The sequence below is a fragment of the Dromiciops gliroides genome, chromosome X (assembly GCF_019393635.1).
Source record: "Dromiciops gliroides isolate mDroGli1 chromosome X, mDroGli1.pri, whole genome shotgun sequence".
Taxonomy (NCBI): domain Eukaryota; kingdom Metazoa; phylum Chordata; class Mammalia; order Microbiotheria; family Microbiotheriidae; genus Dromiciops; species Dromiciops gliroides.
In genome coordinates, this window is record NC_057867.1 from 773,550 (window position 1) to 789,901 (window position 16,352).

A 16,352-nucleotide genomic window follows, 5' to 3' on the forward strand; every position below is an offset into this window, starting at 1 on the left:
GCTACCCAGGGTGGCACTGACCACCCTGGAGGAGGAAGAGATGAGGAAGAAAGAGAAATGGTCCCGAAGAGCTGCCCTCTACCTGTGAGGAGAGAGGAAACTGGGTGTTGGAGGGAAGACAAGGAGGAGGAAGAGGCAGGGCCAGAGGGAGAAGGGTGGGGGGAGGAGAAGAGAAGAGAGAAATAATAAGAAAGGAGGGAAAGAGAAGGGAGGCGCCCTGCACATTTACCCTGGAATCCTCCATGCCAGCCTTGATGTGGCTTCTCCTCCTTTCCAATCCCTGGTACCTGTGCTGGGGGTGGCGAGCAGAGTTCAGCCTCTGATCTGTGGGTGAGGGAGAGGCCTGGGAAAGCTGAAGCCCAGACCAAGTGGCCAGTTAGAACTGGGAGGGGGCCATCAGGGACCCCAGAGCAAGGTTGCTCAGGTCCCCGGCCCCATCCATCCCTTACCCTCCTGCAGTGTGGAGGGCGATGCCCCGTCCAGTGATCTGGGCGTCGGGGCCGACAGTCCGGAAAGCCAGGCCCCTTACCGTTGCGGGGGCAGTGGTGTTGTCAGCGAGTTCGCCAAGTTGTCGGACCCCTATGAGCTGCCCCCTGCTGCCTGCCATGTCCACATGCCTGGTCCGTCTGCTGCCACTGGCCTGCCCTGGGCCCAGCGGGCTCGTCTCCAGCCTGCCAGCTTAGCACTCCGAAAGCAGGAGGAAGAAGAGATGAAGAGGTCCAAGGCCCTGTCTGACAGCTACGAGCTCTCCACAGACCTGCAGGACAAGAAGGTAGGTGTGGAGGGTGGGGCGTCTTCCGGGCCATTCCAGACCCCTCCCAACTGGCTTTGGCTTCTCTAGCAATCCATGGGGAGCCTTCCCCTGGCCTAGCCTTCTTCCTCCTCTTATCTGCATTCTTCTTTCCTCCATCTTCCTCCCTTCTCTCCTTTCCTCCATCCCTTCTTTCTGTCCTTTCTTTCCTTCCTCCTTTCTCTTCCTTCCTTCCTTCTTCCTCCCCCCTCCCCGTCTCCTTTTCACCATCCTCTCCCTCTTCTTTCTTTTCTTCCTCTTTGCCTTCCCTATTTTCTCCTTCCTTCGTCCTCTCTTTCCTTTCCTCCTGTTCAGGTGGAGATGCTGGAGCGGAAGTATGGTGGCCCATTTCTCAGCCGGCGGGCAGCACGCACCATCCAGACGGCCTTCCGCCAGTACCGAATGAACAAGAACTTTGAGAGGCTGCGAAGCTCAGCCTCGGAGAGCCGCATGTCCAGGCGCATCATTCTGTCCAACATGCGCATGCAGTTTTCCTTTGAGGAGTATGACAAGGGCCAGAACGCTCCTTATTTTGAGGGCAAACCAGCCTCCTTGGATGAAGGTGCTATGGCAGGGGCCCGGGCCCATCGCCTAGAGCGTGGCCTCCCCTACGGTGGCTCCTGCAGTGGCCTGGATGGAGGCAGTTCCGTCACCACCTCTGGGGAGTTTTCCAATGATATCACCGAGTTGGAAGACTCCTTCTCCAAGCAGGTGAGGCCTCTTCCCTCACCTCCCTTTAGACCCTTCAGTAATTAAGTGGTGAGTGCCCATTGGGTCCTCACTCCTGGGCCCAGGGCCTTGTGGCAGGAACAGAGAGGAAAATGGAGCTCAGGGGTCATTTGGGACAAGACAAGGTCAAGGGTCACTGATTTCCCCTACTGCCTTCATTCCACAAACAGTTACTGAACCATTGGCAGGTTTTTGAGGCGGGAAGAACTGGGTTCCAGTCCTGCCGATACATACTGACTGTGTGACATTGGAGGAAGCACTTAATCCCTCTAAGCCCAGAAGTTAAATAAAGTGGCTATTCTGCATCCATGGAGGGAGTTTCCGTACCAGGAATGCCCCACCTGCAGAAATCCCCAAAGCCTAAACCTAACCAAGTCTGAGTGACCCCTGGGTGTCTTGACGGTCCTGGAGAGAGGAATACTGAGAGTTTTGGTGAGAAGGAGGGAGGGGCAGGGTACAGTGCATCTTCTCTTTGGATTGACTGATGGGTCCTGCACCCTTTCCTCCCACCTTTTTGCCCTTCTTTCCCCTTTCCCTGCAAACCTATGAGGAACAGGTGAAGTCCTTGGCAGAATCGATTGATGAGGCCCTGAACTGTCACAGTCTTCGGGGAGAGGAGGAGGAGGAGGAGGAGGAGGAGGAGGAGGAAGAGGAGGAGGAGGAGGAGGAGGAGGAGGAGGAGGAGGAGGAAGAGACAGTGGAGCCAGGAAGAGTGGAAGTCTCAGGGCCCCTCCCAGAGCAGGCAGAGGTCCGGGACCGGGACCACCATGGGGACAGCACAGGCACTTCCTTCAGTGACGTGACCCTCTACCTGGATGAAGCCACTGGGCCTGTGTCCCCGCTTTCCCCGGACCACCCCATCAGCAGCAGCGACACTCCACAGCCACCTTTGCCACCCCCCCAACCTGGGGCTGCTAATGCTCGGGAGGAAGACCTGGGGGCCCGCCGGGGCCCCCCCTGCCTTGAATGCAGGGACTTCCGCCTGCGGGCAGCACACCTTCCGCTGCTGACCATTGAACCACCCAGTGATAGCTCTGTGGACCTCAGTGACCGCTCTGACCGGGGGTCTATTCACCGGCAGCTGGGCAACTATGAGGCTGGTGGGACTGGCAGCCCCCATGGAACCTTGCAGCAGCACCCAGAGCCACCACCGCCTGGGAGACCCCCTCACCCCCTGCGCCACTATCCAGCCCCTGAAGCCAGCAGCCTGGGGCCCCCCCCACCTCCCCCTGGAACCTCTGCCCTCAACAGTGGCGGCCCCCCTGGAGGTGGTGGCAGCCGAATCCTTATGGGCAAGTGTGAGGCTGGCTCGGCTCCAGTGGCCAGTGGTGGTGGTGGCGGTGGTGGCGGTGGCGGCGGCGGCGGCGGTGACAACTCCGATGGGGAGCCCGATAGCTTGAACAGCACCACCAACTCAAATGAGACCATCAACTGCAGCTCAGGGTCTTCCTCGAGAGACAGCCTGCGGGAGCCCCCAGCCCCACTGGGCTCCCAGACTTATCAGCGGGAGACCAGGCACAGTTGGGACTCACCAGCCTTCAACAATGACGTGGTCCAGAGACGGCATTACCGCATAGGCCTCAACCTCTTTAACAAGTAGGTTTCCCCAGACTCGGCCTTCCTGCGTCTCACCTCCTCCTCTGCCTTCTTTTCTCCCTTTTCAACCCCTTCCTTCCCCTGTACTCTAGTGATCTGGAAGACATATGGCTTTGTTTCCATGTGGTCACACCCTGGGGGACCTTGGGCCCAATCTGCATGTGAACCACCTAATAATACTTTGCGTATGGGCTCAAGAGTGTCATCCATGGGGGCAGCTAGGTGGTGCAGTAGATAGAGCACCGGCCCTGGATTCAGGAGGACCTGAGTTCAAATCGAGCCTCAGACACTTGACACTTACTAGCTGTGTGACCCTGGGCAAGTCACTTAACCCCCATTGCCTCACCAAAAAAAAAAAAGAGCGTCATACATGTACACGTATAGGATGCACACTGCGTGTTTACCTGCTTAAGGTGTTTACCTGTGGATGTGCCTATGTGCAGCAGGTAGCCCATGTACACCTGTATACAGTATTCTGGAAATCACTTTGATTCTTATTGGTAGTAACCGAATTCTCCCCAGGAAACCAGAGAAAGGCATCCAGTACCTGATCGAACGCGGCTTCTTGTCAGATACGCCTGTGGGGGTCGCCCACTTTATCCTGGAGCGGAAGGGCCTGAGCCGCCAGATGATTGGGGAGTTTCTGGGCAACCGTCAAAAACAGTTCAACAGGGACGTGCTCGAGTGAGAAGGGGCGGAGTGGGAGGGAAGGTGTGGCCTGAGGGTGGTCCCTTGGGTGACCCTCTCCTTTTGCCTAGCGCCCCTTTCAAGTCTCAAGACCTCCCTCTCTTCTTCTACAACAAGGGGGTGGGGATTGTCAGTCTTTGAGGGTTCCAGCCCTGGCTCTACTACTTGCTAGCAGTGTGACCTTAGACAAGTACTGTCCCCAATATGAGCCTGTCAATGAAGGGGCTGGACTGGGGCTTAAGGTTAGATCCCTAGCACCTCTGCCATACTATGGGCCCAGGGAAGGAGAGTGGGGGAAGGCTGATAACCAGCTAAAGGGCACACACTCTCCTTGTCTCGGGTCCTCAAACAGCTGTGTGGTGGATGAGATGGATTTCTCCTCCATGGATCTGGATGATGCTCTGCGAAGGTTCCAGTCCCACATCCGGGTACAGGGAGAGGCCCAAAAAGTGGAACGGCTCATTGAGGCCTTCAGGTGAGCCATCCCCAGAGGCAGTGCCAGAGCAGAAGCTCCCGTTTGTGAAGAAGGAGAGTCGAGTAGAGGTGGGCTGCCTTGGACAAGCCCCTCTGTCCCTGTGGGCCTCAGTTTCTTGCCTTTGTAAAATAAGGATATCATTTTTTAAAAACATCTCACAACCAAAAAAAAAAAGGGAAAAAAAGGAAAAAATCTCACAACCATTTATTTTCTCCCTCCCACTTTACAACTCCCCCCCTCAACCCCTTGAAAAAGAAAGCTCTCAGGGAGCAGCTAGGTGGCGCAGTGGATAGAGCACTGGCCCTGGAGTCAGGAATACCTGAGTTCAAATCCGGCCTCAGACACTTAACACTTACTAGCTGTGTGACCCTGGGCAAGTCACTTAACCCCCATTGCCTCACTAAAAAAAAAAAAAAAAAGAAAAAGAAAGCTCTCCTAACAACCCAGCAGCATCTGACAAAACAAATACCCTCATTGGCTCTGTCCAAACACGTAGGTCTCACTGGGCTTTATAAGCAGGAGATGAGTGGTGTATTTGATCTTCAGTCCTCTGGACTCGGGGTTCCTCATGTCATTGACCAAGTATTGTTGTCAGTGTAGAAACTGTTCTAGTTTTGTTCACTTTTCTCTACACCAGTTCCTAGAGGTCTTTCTAGTTTAGTCTGGAACCATTCATTTGAGCATTTATTTCCAAGACTGGGTCTCCTGATCTTGTCCGGGCAAGAAGTACACCAGACACTCATGGGCTCAATCCCACTGCTAATCAGCGAGGAAGCTTTGACCTGCTCCGTTTCTGACCTGGTCTTGTTCGTCCCTCTTTAGGTATCGTGGGTGCTCACCATATTGATGCCTGACTCAGTGGAGACACCTAATAGGTTTTAGCCCATAGCAGCTTAGAACTCCCAAACTTAAGTAATCGGCCAGTCTCGGCTTCCCAGGAGCAACAATTGCGGAAGTGTACCATCACGCCTGGCCATTTCTTCATTTCTTCCAGCACCATAGTATTCCATGCCATTCATATGCCAGACCTTGTTCAGTCAGCCCCCAGCTGCTGCATACCCCTTCACTTTCCAGTTCTTGGCCACCACAAACAGAGCAGAGCTGCTCTAAGTGTTTTGATACGTATGGATCTTTTTCCTCTTTCTTTGATCTCTTGGAGGTATAAATTTAGTAACAGTATTGCTGGGCCAAAGGGTATCCCAGTTTAGTGACTTTGGAGGCATAACACCAAAGCCCCTCCAAGAATTGTCACGGTCCTCTTGCTAGTCTGATGGGCATTAGCTCAGAGTTTAATTGTGTAATTCTCAAATCATAATTTGGAGCATTTTTTTTTCACATGGTTAATGACAGCTTAGATTTCTTTGAGAAAGTCTTGTTCATGTGATCATAGTTCTTGAATAACCCACCTCACAGGGCTTTTGGGAGGAAAGTGCATTGGAAGTCAAGCCATGGGAACTATTGTTCTTCTTAAGGAATTTGGGGACTGGAAAGAGCACTGAAGGTGGAAGTGGATAGAAATGGAGCTGGGAGTGGGGGCCGGGGTGGGGTGGGATGTGTGCTGGTGGTGGTGGACATTGCCTGGAATGTGCAGGCTCTTGGGTGGCATGACATGAAGCTAGAGCTGAGGAGAACTGTGGTGTCTCCTTTCCATGGTGAGCCCATTTGACTTCCTTTCCTTGAACAGCCAGCGGTATTGTGTGTGCAACCCGGCCCTTGTGAGGCAGTTCCGGAACCCAGATACCATCTTCATCTTGGCCTTCGCCATCATCTTGCTCAACACAGACATGTACAGCCCTAATGTAAAGGCTGAACGCAAGATGAAACCTGAAGACTTCATCAAGAACCTCAGAGGTACATTGAATGATGCCTGGATTGCTTGTTTTGTACTGTGGCCTTGGGATGGGCCTGCTTCCCTCCCAACTCTGAGTGCTCTCAGAGGCTTCCTTCAAATCCAACACGATGAGATTCCGTGACTTGGTTTAATGAAGAGTGGGATTACTTACAGATAATCTAGGATTCAATGACTCAGGCATGGTTGCCAACTCTTGAGTGAAAAGCACAGAGACACTGGGCACCTGTGACTGGGCCTCAGTTTCCTATAAAACAGCAGGGGATTGACTGAGATCTCTAAGCATCTACCTTACTCAGATGTTCTGTGAATCTTGTCATTACCACTATCCATTCAGTCAACCTACAAACATCTCTTCTCGAACCCGAACTATTGCAATGGCCTCTTGTGTGGTCTCCTTATCTTGTCTCTTCCTCATTCACCCTTTACTCACTTCCCTCCCCCCACCCTCTAATAAGCTCCAATCTTTGGGATCAAGTTTGTAGGCCTCAGCCGAGCCTTTCAAGCCCTTCCTAGCTTGGCTCCCATCTTAGTGCGGACCCCCCCACCCATGCTTGGGATGCTCTCCTTCCTCACCTTTGCCTCCAAGGCTAAGCTCAGCTTCTCCTCCTGTGTATGTGGAGTTTCTCCTTCCCTCCCCACAGTGGCCAGCATACAACAAGTGTTTAATAAATGCTTATTGACCGAGTCCCTACAACGTACTAGGCACTGTGCTAAGAGCTAGGAATACCAAAATCAAGAGGGAGAGAAGACGTGTTTATATCCAAGTCTATACAGAATAAATAGAAATCAATTTCAAATTGTGCAGTACAAGGTAGTTTGGGAGGGAATCAGGAAGGGTAGAACATGGCCACTGAGTTAGGGTTAAAGAAGGAGAGGGATGAAGCAGCGGTGAGGGGAGTATTCCAGGCAGGGTGAGGAGAGTATTCCAGGCAAGAGGGACAGCCTGTGCAGACACATGTGGAAATTGGAGCTGAAAAGGGGATTAACGTATAACGAAACTGGACAGAGCAGACGTTGAAGGGCTTTGAAGGCCAAAACAGCATTTTATATTTGACTATGGAAGCAATCGCAGGCCACTGGGGTTTGGGTGGATGGGGAGGGGAGTATGTGTGACATGATCAGACCTGCATTGTTGACTGAATTGAGAACAGACTGGGGGCAGACACCCCCCTCCCCAGCAGCTATTACAATAGTCCAGGAGTGAGGATATGAGGGCCCGCACCAGGGTCTAGGCAGTGTCAGAGGAGAGAAGAGGGAATTTAGGAGACACTGCAAAAGTTAAATCAACAGGCCTTGGCACCATATTGGATATGTGGGGTGAGAGATAGTGACAAGTCCAGACTGACTCCTAGGTGGAGAGCATGAGGGACTGGGAGGATGGTGTGGCCCTCAACAGTAATAGGGAAGATTATGGGGGAAAGAGAATGAGTTCTGTTTCAGACGTCTCCTACACATCCAGCTGGAGGTGTCGGGGAGGCCGTTGGAGATGGGAGACTGGCGGTCAGCAGAGAGGCTGGGACAGGAAAGGGAGATCTGAGAATCCTCAGCATAGTGATCCCCTAGTGAAATAGGATAGAAGAGCAGAGAGCTCAGGACAGAACCTTCTAGGATGTCAACAGTTAGATGAGGATCCAGCAAAGGAGACTGAGGAGGAACGGTCAGTCAGGTAAGAGGAGAGCCAGGAAAGAACAGTGTTAGGAAAACCCAGAGAGAGCATTGAGGAGCAGAGGGTAGTGAACTGTGTGCAGAGAGGTCAAAGGCAAAGATTTAGCAATTAAGAGATTACTGGTGACTTTGAAGAAAAGAGTTTAGGTTGAACAAGGTTAGAAGGCAGAGGATTGGGAAAGAGTGAGAGAAGCGGGGATATGCGCAGCATCATGCCATTTCATGTTCCCTCCAGGAGTTGACAATGGAGAAGATATCCCCAGGGACCTGCTAGTCGGCATTTACCAGCGCATCCAGGGCCGTGAACTGAGGACCAATGACGACCATGTGTCCCAGGTGCAGGCTGTGGAACGCATGATTGTAGGCAAGAAACCAGTGAGTATTGAGAACTGTGCCTCGCCCAAATGGAATTCCAATTTGGCCTTCACTCTTCCCTAAAACTGAGCTGAACTGAGGTTCATTGTTGTCCTGATTTTCCATCTCTGGTGCCCACCTATCCAGGTCCTCTCCTTACCCCACCGGCGCCTGGTCTGTTGCTGCCAACTCTATGAGGTGCCTGACCCCAACAGGCCACAGAGGCTTGGCCTTCACCAGCGTGAAGTCTTTCTCTTCAATGACCTACTTGTGGTATGAGCATTTGGGGTAGCTGGATTGTCAAAGGGGGATGGGGCAGATATGTTGAGTTCCATCACAGACATGTCATATGTGCTTGGACTTTCCACATTTGGGCTCCATTCTCATTCCCCACAGGACAAGGATGGGGTAGACAATTGGACTTTTGTTTTCTCTTTTTTTCTTTTCTTTTTGCAGGGCAATGGGGGTTAAGTGACTTGCCTAGGGTCACACAGCTAGTAAGTGTCAAGTGTCTGAGGCTGGATTTGAACTCAGGTCTTCCTGACTCCAGAGCCAGTACTCTATCCACTGTGTCACCTAGCTGCCCTGGACTTTTGTTTTCAAAGTATCCTTCTAGACTTGAAGTTGCCTCAAACTTAACATTCATTGATATGGAGGCCAATTTTTTTTTTGGGGGGGGGTGTCTTACCAAGACTGTTAATTTGGATCCTTTTTCTTATTTAAAAAAATGGCTGTCTTGGTTATTTTATACTACAATCTCCCAGTAAGAGGCAGTATGATAGAAGGCAGGGGCTCTTTCCCTTTTTGGTCATGGACCACTTGAACAATCAGATTCATACACCAAGAAATAAGGCCTCCTGGAGTGATGGAATCAGGAAGACCTGGGTTCATTTCCCTGCTCTGATAGGACCTTAATGCCCTAGGCAGGTAAGGGTAACAAGCAGTTATGGTGGAATTCAGTCACAGGTTGGGCCCAATCAAAGAAGTCACTGATATAACCTTGGCAACCTACTTTGTACAAAGAAAACATCCACCGAAATCCACGGAAGAAAGCAGCCATGTTCAGCAGTAGTGGGGAGCAAGACAGGTCCCAGGGCGGGGGAAATCACAGTGCGACTAGTCTGAGTGGAGTGACTTTTGGGTGGAGTCTCTTATTCCCCAACTTCCTCACAAGCCTCATTCCATAATTTCCCCAGCCAACCTACAATCATCTGTTCCCCATGGAGCATGGTGGGCCAAGCTGGAGGGCTCCAGGAAGTCAGGCTTGGAGCTCCTTCACTGGGCATGGCTCCAATTTTAGTGCTTTGGTCCAGCTGATAATGAACTCGCTCGCTTGCTCCCTCCCTCCCACAGCTCTCTGTTCTATACCGCAGGTCACCAAAATTTTCCAGAAGAAGAAGATCCTGGTGACCTACAGTTTCCGCCAGTCCTTTCCCCTTGTTGAAATGCACCTACAGCTCTTCCAGAATTCCTGTGAGTGCCCTGTAACTGTGTGGCCCACACTGAAGGAACTTTGGGAGGGGCAGGGGGAGAACTGCAAAGGAAGAAGGGGTGCAAAGGCAGGGCTGGGAGGAGGAAAGCACATCTGTCCAAAAATGATGTCCATAGCTGAGGCGGGCAAGGGCCCACAAGGAGGCACAGCAACGTACCAGCAGAGCACCGGGAGCCTGTCTTAGTTACACTTGCTAGCCACCATGTACCTCTCTTGAATGAATGAATGGGCCCCTTTACTAGGCCACATCTTAGCTAAACTTTGTGAGAATGAGACACCAGAATAGGCCAAAACTTTCCCCAAATTTGCAATCTGACTTGTTCCAGGGTGAGTGGAGGCACCAAGGGCCAACTCTTGCTATGGATTCTGCCTTCAGAGAGAAGCTTTCCAGGGGGGAAAGATGAGCTCTGGGGCCCTTTCTGCCCTGATGGTGCCTATGTCTCTTCTTCTCCCTGGCACCTGACAGATTACCAGTTTGGCATCAAACTGCTGTCTGCAGTGCCAGGCGGGGAGCGGAAGGTGCTCATCATCTTCAATGCGCCCAGCCTCCAAGACCGGCTTCGCTTCACATCTGACCTCCGAGAGTCCATAGCTGAAGTACAAGAGATGGAGAAGTACCGTGTGGAATGTGAGTGGTTCCCCTAAGTCAGAGTCGCCCGAGTAAGTCAGGGGGCTAGCCAGCCTCCAGTTTACACACAGCCATTGATGGAGTTTCCTCCTCTGTGCCTTCAAACAGCTTGCTGGGTGGGGGTGGGGGTGGGATGGGCCTTGAATAGGGCAGGAAGTGAGGTGAGGTAAGACAAGATGAGATGAGATTGAAAGTCTCATCCTTCTCAGGGTGGGTTTTAAGGAAGCCAAGGTTCCCAAAGGGAAAGGGACTTAATTCAAAGGTTTCTGAAGCTGAGATGGTGAATCACCTTTGTTTGTTGGTTTTTTGTTTTTTGGTGAGGCAATTGGGGTTAAGTGACTTGCCCAGGGTCACACAGCTAGTAAGTGTCAAGTATCCGAGGCTGGATCTGAACTCAGGTCCTCCCGGATCCAGGGACAGTGCTCTATCACTGGGCCACCTAGCTGCCCCCAGTGAATCACTTTTTTTGTTTGTTTTTTGCGGGGCAATGGGGGTTAAGTGACTTGCCCAGGGTCACACAGCCAGTAAGTGTCAAGTGTCTGAGGCCGGATTTGAACTCAGGAACTCCTGAATCCAGGGCCGGTGCTTTATCCACTGCGCCACCTAGCCGCCCCCGTTGAATCACTTTTAATATCTGTTTTTTTTGGAGCAGAAGGAATCACTGTTGTGACCTCTTCACTCCAAGTCTGAAAATGTAAGAATTGGCACTTCTTGGTTGCTAAGTGTCTGTCAGCCGTGCAGATTTCAGATAGAGAACTAGACACAGACAGACAGATGTGTAGATATAGAGAGGGAGAGGAGAGAGACTAATCTGTTTGGCCTGAGAAATCCCTTCTCTAGGCAAAGAAGTGATGAACCTGTCTAAAGTCAGCCAGGCTGGGCCTTGGAACGACATACAGTCCACTGACTTAGGGAGCGAGGCTCCAGTGTCTGAAGGCTGAGGAAACTCTTTCCTTACAGTAGCCAGGAGAGACTGAGAGGCTGAGGCACAGGGTTCGGATTTTGCAGAGCATTAGTGCAGCAGAGCCAAGACTGGAAGCCCGATCTTACAAAGAGTTCTGGACTAAGCAAGTCAAAGATGAAGTTTGAAAAGTTTAAAGGTCTTTAGGTGTTTGAGGCATCCAGAGATTGGGAGAAAGAACACACAACTCGAAGAAGGGAAGAGCAGCCTGAGGCTACCAGTCCCACAGTCTAAAGTTTGCAATTCTGTCTAAGAGATTCTGAACCAGGTCTCCCCCATCTGATTGGATAGAGCCCCAGGCCCCAATCTTTGGGGAGACCCTGTTGGGACACTTCAGCTATTGGAGGCCTCCCCCCGAGTGGGCAAGCTCAGACATTCAGGGGTGAAGGTGGAAGTCTTTAGGGAAGGGCAGCCCTCAGGACACCTGGAGACTGAGAAGTGTCCTGGTCAAGGTGCCCTTAGAGAGAGGGAAGGTGAAGGGTCACTAATGAAGAGGCCTGCTCTCCCCCACTCATACACACAGCGGAGCTTGAGAAGCAGAAGGGGGTGATGCGCCCCAACACCTCCCAGCCCACCGGCTCCAAGGACACAGTCAACGGCACACTGCCCCGGTCCAGCCTGGAGGACACATATGGCCTTGGGGACGGTCTGAAACGGAGTGCCCTTAGCAGCTCCCTACGTGATCTTTCTGATGCAGGTCAGGATTGCCCCCCCAGGGTGTGATGATGTGAAAACTGGGGTAGTTGGCAGGATTTCTCTCTGGGCAGGGAAGGGAGGCCCCCTCCTTCTGTGGGCGTCTATCCTCCACACAAGCTCCTCTGACAGTGGCCCAGGTCCCAGGGCACATGCCTCATCCTGTCTGGGCCCACAGAGAGTGAGAGAAATGAGCTTAGGAAAATAGTGCAGCTAGTGAAGGCTATAGGGTCGAAGAGGGGCCAATGAAAGGGAGGCAGGAGGGGCCGGGCACTCTCTCTCTTTCTCTCTCTTTCTCTGGCTCTCGCTCTGGCTCTCGTTCTCTTACTTTCTCTGTCTCCTATCCCTCTCTACCTCCTCTTGCCTCTCTCCTTTTCCTCTGCCATCTCCATCTGCCTTGAAGAAGGGAGGGGACCCCAAGGGGGGGGAGGGGTTTCTCTTCTTCTTGGGAGGAGATCCTCCAGGGTGGTGGCCCTGGGTTTGAGTCGTGGGAAGCCCTACCCTGACCCTCGTTGCTTGCGGGCACAGGGAAGCGGGGGCGGCGTAACAGCGTGGGATCATTGGACAGCACCATCGAAGTAAGTGGGGTGGCCTGACCGACACCCCCTCCCCCCGTCTGCATGGGGCTGAGTGCCTGCCCACCTGTGCCCGTCCAACCCCTAGCTTCCACTTCTAGGAAGGAGCAATGGAGAAAGATGAGCCCCCTCTGTCTCTGCTCCTTCTGTCTGTCCGTCTGTCCTCTCCCATTCTCTCTTTCCACTCCAATTTTCCAGGGAAGTGATTCTGGTGATGTCCAAGTGATGGGGTTGGGGGACATCTTCCTGGAGAAGGAGACAGAGGAGGAGAGGAAGAAGGAGGAGAGGGAGGAATAGCATAAGGAAAAAGGGGAGGTGGCGGCTACAGCCCAGAAAATCAGGGGTGCCTTCCCAAGTCTCAGTTCCTCATGTCTCTCCCCCTGCCCCCAACCTTGAAAGCCAGTGATTGATGAGGTGCCCATAGGATGAAGGCCGGATTGAGAACAAGGGAGTTCAGATGGGAGTGTGAGTGGGGAGGCCATGGGGCTGCTGTGTCCAGCTGGGCCTGATCCCCTCTCCCTCTCCCCTCCCCCTTTCCCCACTTCCTGGTGTCCCCCATCCTGCCAGGGCTCTATTATTAGCAGCCCCCGCCCGCACCAGCGGATGCCTCCACCCTTGCCTCCAGCTCCACCGCCACCTGAGGAGTATAAGACCCAGCAGCGCCCTGCGTCTAACTCATCCTCCTTTCTGGGCTCACTGTTCGGCAGTCGGAGGGGCAAAGGCCCCTTCCAGACCCCTCCAGGGCCTACTTCTGCTTCTTCCTCCTCTGCCTCCTCCTCCCACCACCACCACCACCACCACCACCACCACCACCACCCTCCGGCAGCCCCAGCACCAGCCCCACACCACATACACACCGACGGCCCCTCCAAGCTTCAGGCCCTCCATGCCCAGTATTGCCATGTGCCTGGGGGGCCAGCCCCCCCCCCCTCCTCCCTACCACCCCCAGCCTGCCCCACCCCCACCCCCACCCCAGCCAGCCCCTCTACCCCAGGTGGGCACTATCCCACCACCACCTGCCTCGGCGCCACCTGTGGGGCCACACCGCCATTTTCTCGGTGGGCACGGGCCTCAGCACTTTACACTGGGCCGGGCTGGGGGCCGAGCCAAACGGGGAGCAGCCGGGGCAGCCTCCATGGGGGGTCGTTACCCACTGCACCAACCCACTTCACCCCTGCCCCTCTACAGTCCAGCCCCACACCATGGGTTGGTCCACCATGCATACCCCCCACCAGGTCCACCACCACCTGGCGTCCACCACGTGGCCAGTGCGTCTAAACAGGGCCCCAAGCACTTTATTTTTGGCGGGCACCCACCAATGATGTCACGGTCGGCGCCTGGAGGGCCCTATGGGGGTGCAGGGGGTGGTGGGGGCCACTCTGGTCCAGTACACCCACCACAATCACCACTGTCGCCTCACTCGCCTGTGATACCACCCCACCCTTCGTACCCACCACTTCCTCCACCCTCACCCCATACCCCACTCACTCCACATTCGCCCGCACCCCCCACCTCTCCCCACCCACCACCCCATAGCCACAGCCATGGCCATCCCCATGGTCACGGCCACGGTCCTGGGAACCCCAAGCCCAAGCCAGCAAGCAGGATCAGCACTGTTGTTTGAATTGTAAGCAGGAGGTCGGCTCACTCCGCCTTCTGGGTTGGCCTTGGATTCTCTTAGGAAGTAAAACATACAGAGAACACAGGCGATGTGGCCACCAACTCTCCCTGTCCCTGGTCCTGCTCCTAGGGGGTGTTGGGAGAACCCCCACTTCCCCTCCCTGGGCCTAGTTCTCCTCTGTAAAGTAATGGGTTACTTCCTGATTTTCAGTCTATGGTCTTAAGTTGTCCCTCCCCCCCCCAGCCCCCACAATGAGGCTCAGTTTCTCCCACCTGGATGGGGCATCAGCCTAGGAGCTTTACCTGGGGCCCACATTTCCCAGTTTTCCTTAGGGGCTCAGGGCTCCCCCTAAACTACCCGATCACTGAGCAAGAGATGTGGGGGTTAGAGGGAAAGGAGCAAAGTCTTCAACATGATGGTACCTGCAGCACCCGAGGAGTCATGGGACAATGTTTGGCCCTGGAAGGAGTTTTTAGTTTTGGAGATTGTGTGAATTGAGTCTGGACTTCATTAGCAGGGGAATGTCTGAGGCTTCCTTAGGTGCCCCCAAGAAGGCCAGGGGGGCCTGTTACCATGGAAGTGGAGGGCTTACACCTTCTCTTTCTGAGGGGACAGAGTGCATGAAGCAAGGGTCTTAGGGACTTGCGCGCGTGCACACACACACACACACACACACACACACACACACACACACACACACACACGCGCTGGCAAAAGGTTGGAGCTGGGCTGACCTCCTGGTACTCAGGTCCCCTTCCTCTTCTGCCTTCCCAATCTGCCTCCTCTGATCTTGGAGCTCAGAGGAATAGCCTTCCCCACCCAGAGTAGAAATCCTGATTTATGCTGGTTAGGAAGACATACTGAACCCCACCATTCCATGTCTTCTTTAGCTCTCACCCCCTCCCCATGAGCCAACATACTTTATAGGCAGGGAGGGGAGGGGAATGGAACTATAGTCGTCCCCCCCCCCCAATGCTGGGACAGGGCCTCTTAGAGACCCTCCCCCCAGTGTGGGCTCTTGGGAGAGGAGAGGGTGTGTGTGTGTGTGTGTGTGTGTGTGTGTGTGTGTGTGTGTGTGTGTGTGTGTGTGTGTGTGTGTGTGTGTGTTTCGGGGAGCAGGAGAGCAGGGCAGGCTGGGAAACTGCTGAAGCAAGGTCTGGGAGTCCTACAGACTGGGCAAGACTAGGCAGACCAGGTTGAGACAGGCTGGGCTGGGCAGGAGGGAAAAGCACAGCCCAGCCCCAGGAACAACCCAGTAAGGGTCCTCTCCAGAGATACCCAGGGAATGGGGCCTGAGACAGGAGCCATTGCAACCCTTAGCTTTTCAACCTGGATGGACTTGGTCCTGGCTGCCTCCTCGTTTGTTTATTATAAATCTATTTTTTACCAATCCCAGCACCCCATCTGGCCCTCTTTCTCCCTTCCTGCCCGCATGTCCTTGCAGTCCTTGCCATTTTTTCCTGCCTACGTGGTCCCAGTAGCCTACAGGGAGTGGACAAGGGGCCGACCCCTTCTCTGCACAGCTGGGGCTGGAGAAGTGCTGCTCCAAAGCCTGAGGGAAGGGCCTCGTTGTCTTGGTTGGGCCTGGTCTGTTCTTTTCCTTCTCTTTGTTGTACATAAGAATGTATATTTGATGTCTTATAAATGCCCCTGTCTTTGGCCTGTGCTCATCTTGCCTCCTGTGTGTTTCTTGGGCCTGGGTGGACTGGGACCGCCTGGGAGCTGACCTCTCCCCAGGCTGGCTGTGCTGTAGGTGGGCTGGAGGGGCCCAAGAGGCTGGCCAGGAATTGGACTGTGGCTTGAGGCCCCTGAGGCTCCTCAGGCAGCCAGTGGAGCCCAGTGCGAAATCTGTCATTCTGCTCCTTGCCTGGCCTTTCTTCATTCATTCCTTCATTCATTCATTCCTTCATTCATTCTTCAGTCCAGATACTGACAGCTTTCACATACTGGAGAGGAGACACTGAGAGGTGGGCCTCGAACTCCGCTTTACTGCCTCCCCAGCTCACGCTCGGGGGCGGGGGGAAGGGGGGGGGGCCAGGAAGGCAGGCTCGGCTCGCAGCCCTCTCTCTTGCCTCCTCTCCTCCGCCCCGCCCCTTTCTTCTGGCCTCCTCCCGCCGCCCCGCCCCTTTCGCCCGGCCCCGGCCCCCCTCGCTTCCCGGCTCCTCCAGTGCGCCTGCGCAGCTCTGGCCTTTAAACGTGCACAGCCAGCGACAGGCTCAAGAAGGTCCGGCTTT

At 54.0% G+C, this 16,352-nt stretch overlaps 1 protein-coding gene across 1 annotated transcript in view; it reads left to right on the plus strand.

The window, feature by feature from the left end:
* Nucleotides 1–15,788, plus strand: part of IQSEC2 (IQ motif and Sec7 domain ArfGEF 2) — a 37,539-nt gene extending 21,751 nt beyond the window's left edge. The window contains 14 exon segments of the mRNA XM_043973708.1: nucleotides 460–772; nucleotides 1,106–1,501; nucleotides 2,076–3,115; nucleotides 3,638–3,799; nucleotides 4,155–4,277; nucleotides 5,962–6,128; nucleotides 8,030–8,169; nucleotides 8,296–8,421; nucleotides 9,522–9,621; nucleotides 10,107–10,268; nucleotides 11,753–11,926; nucleotides 12,451–12,500; nucleotides 13,065–13,441; nucleotides 13,443–15,788. Coding sequence (XP_043829643.1) covers nucleotides 460–772; nucleotides 1,106–1,501; nucleotides 2,076–3,115; nucleotides 3,638–3,799; nucleotides 4,155–4,277; nucleotides 5,962–6,128; nucleotides 8,030–8,169; nucleotides 8,296–8,421; nucleotides 9,522–9,621; nucleotides 10,107–10,268; nucleotides 11,753–11,926; nucleotides 12,451–12,500; nucleotides 13,065–13,441; nucleotides 13,443–14,121 — 4,009 coding nt within the window. The 3' untranslated portion in view covers nucleotides 14,122–15,788.
* The last annotated feature ends 564 nt before the right edge of the window (nucleotides 15,789–16,352 follow it).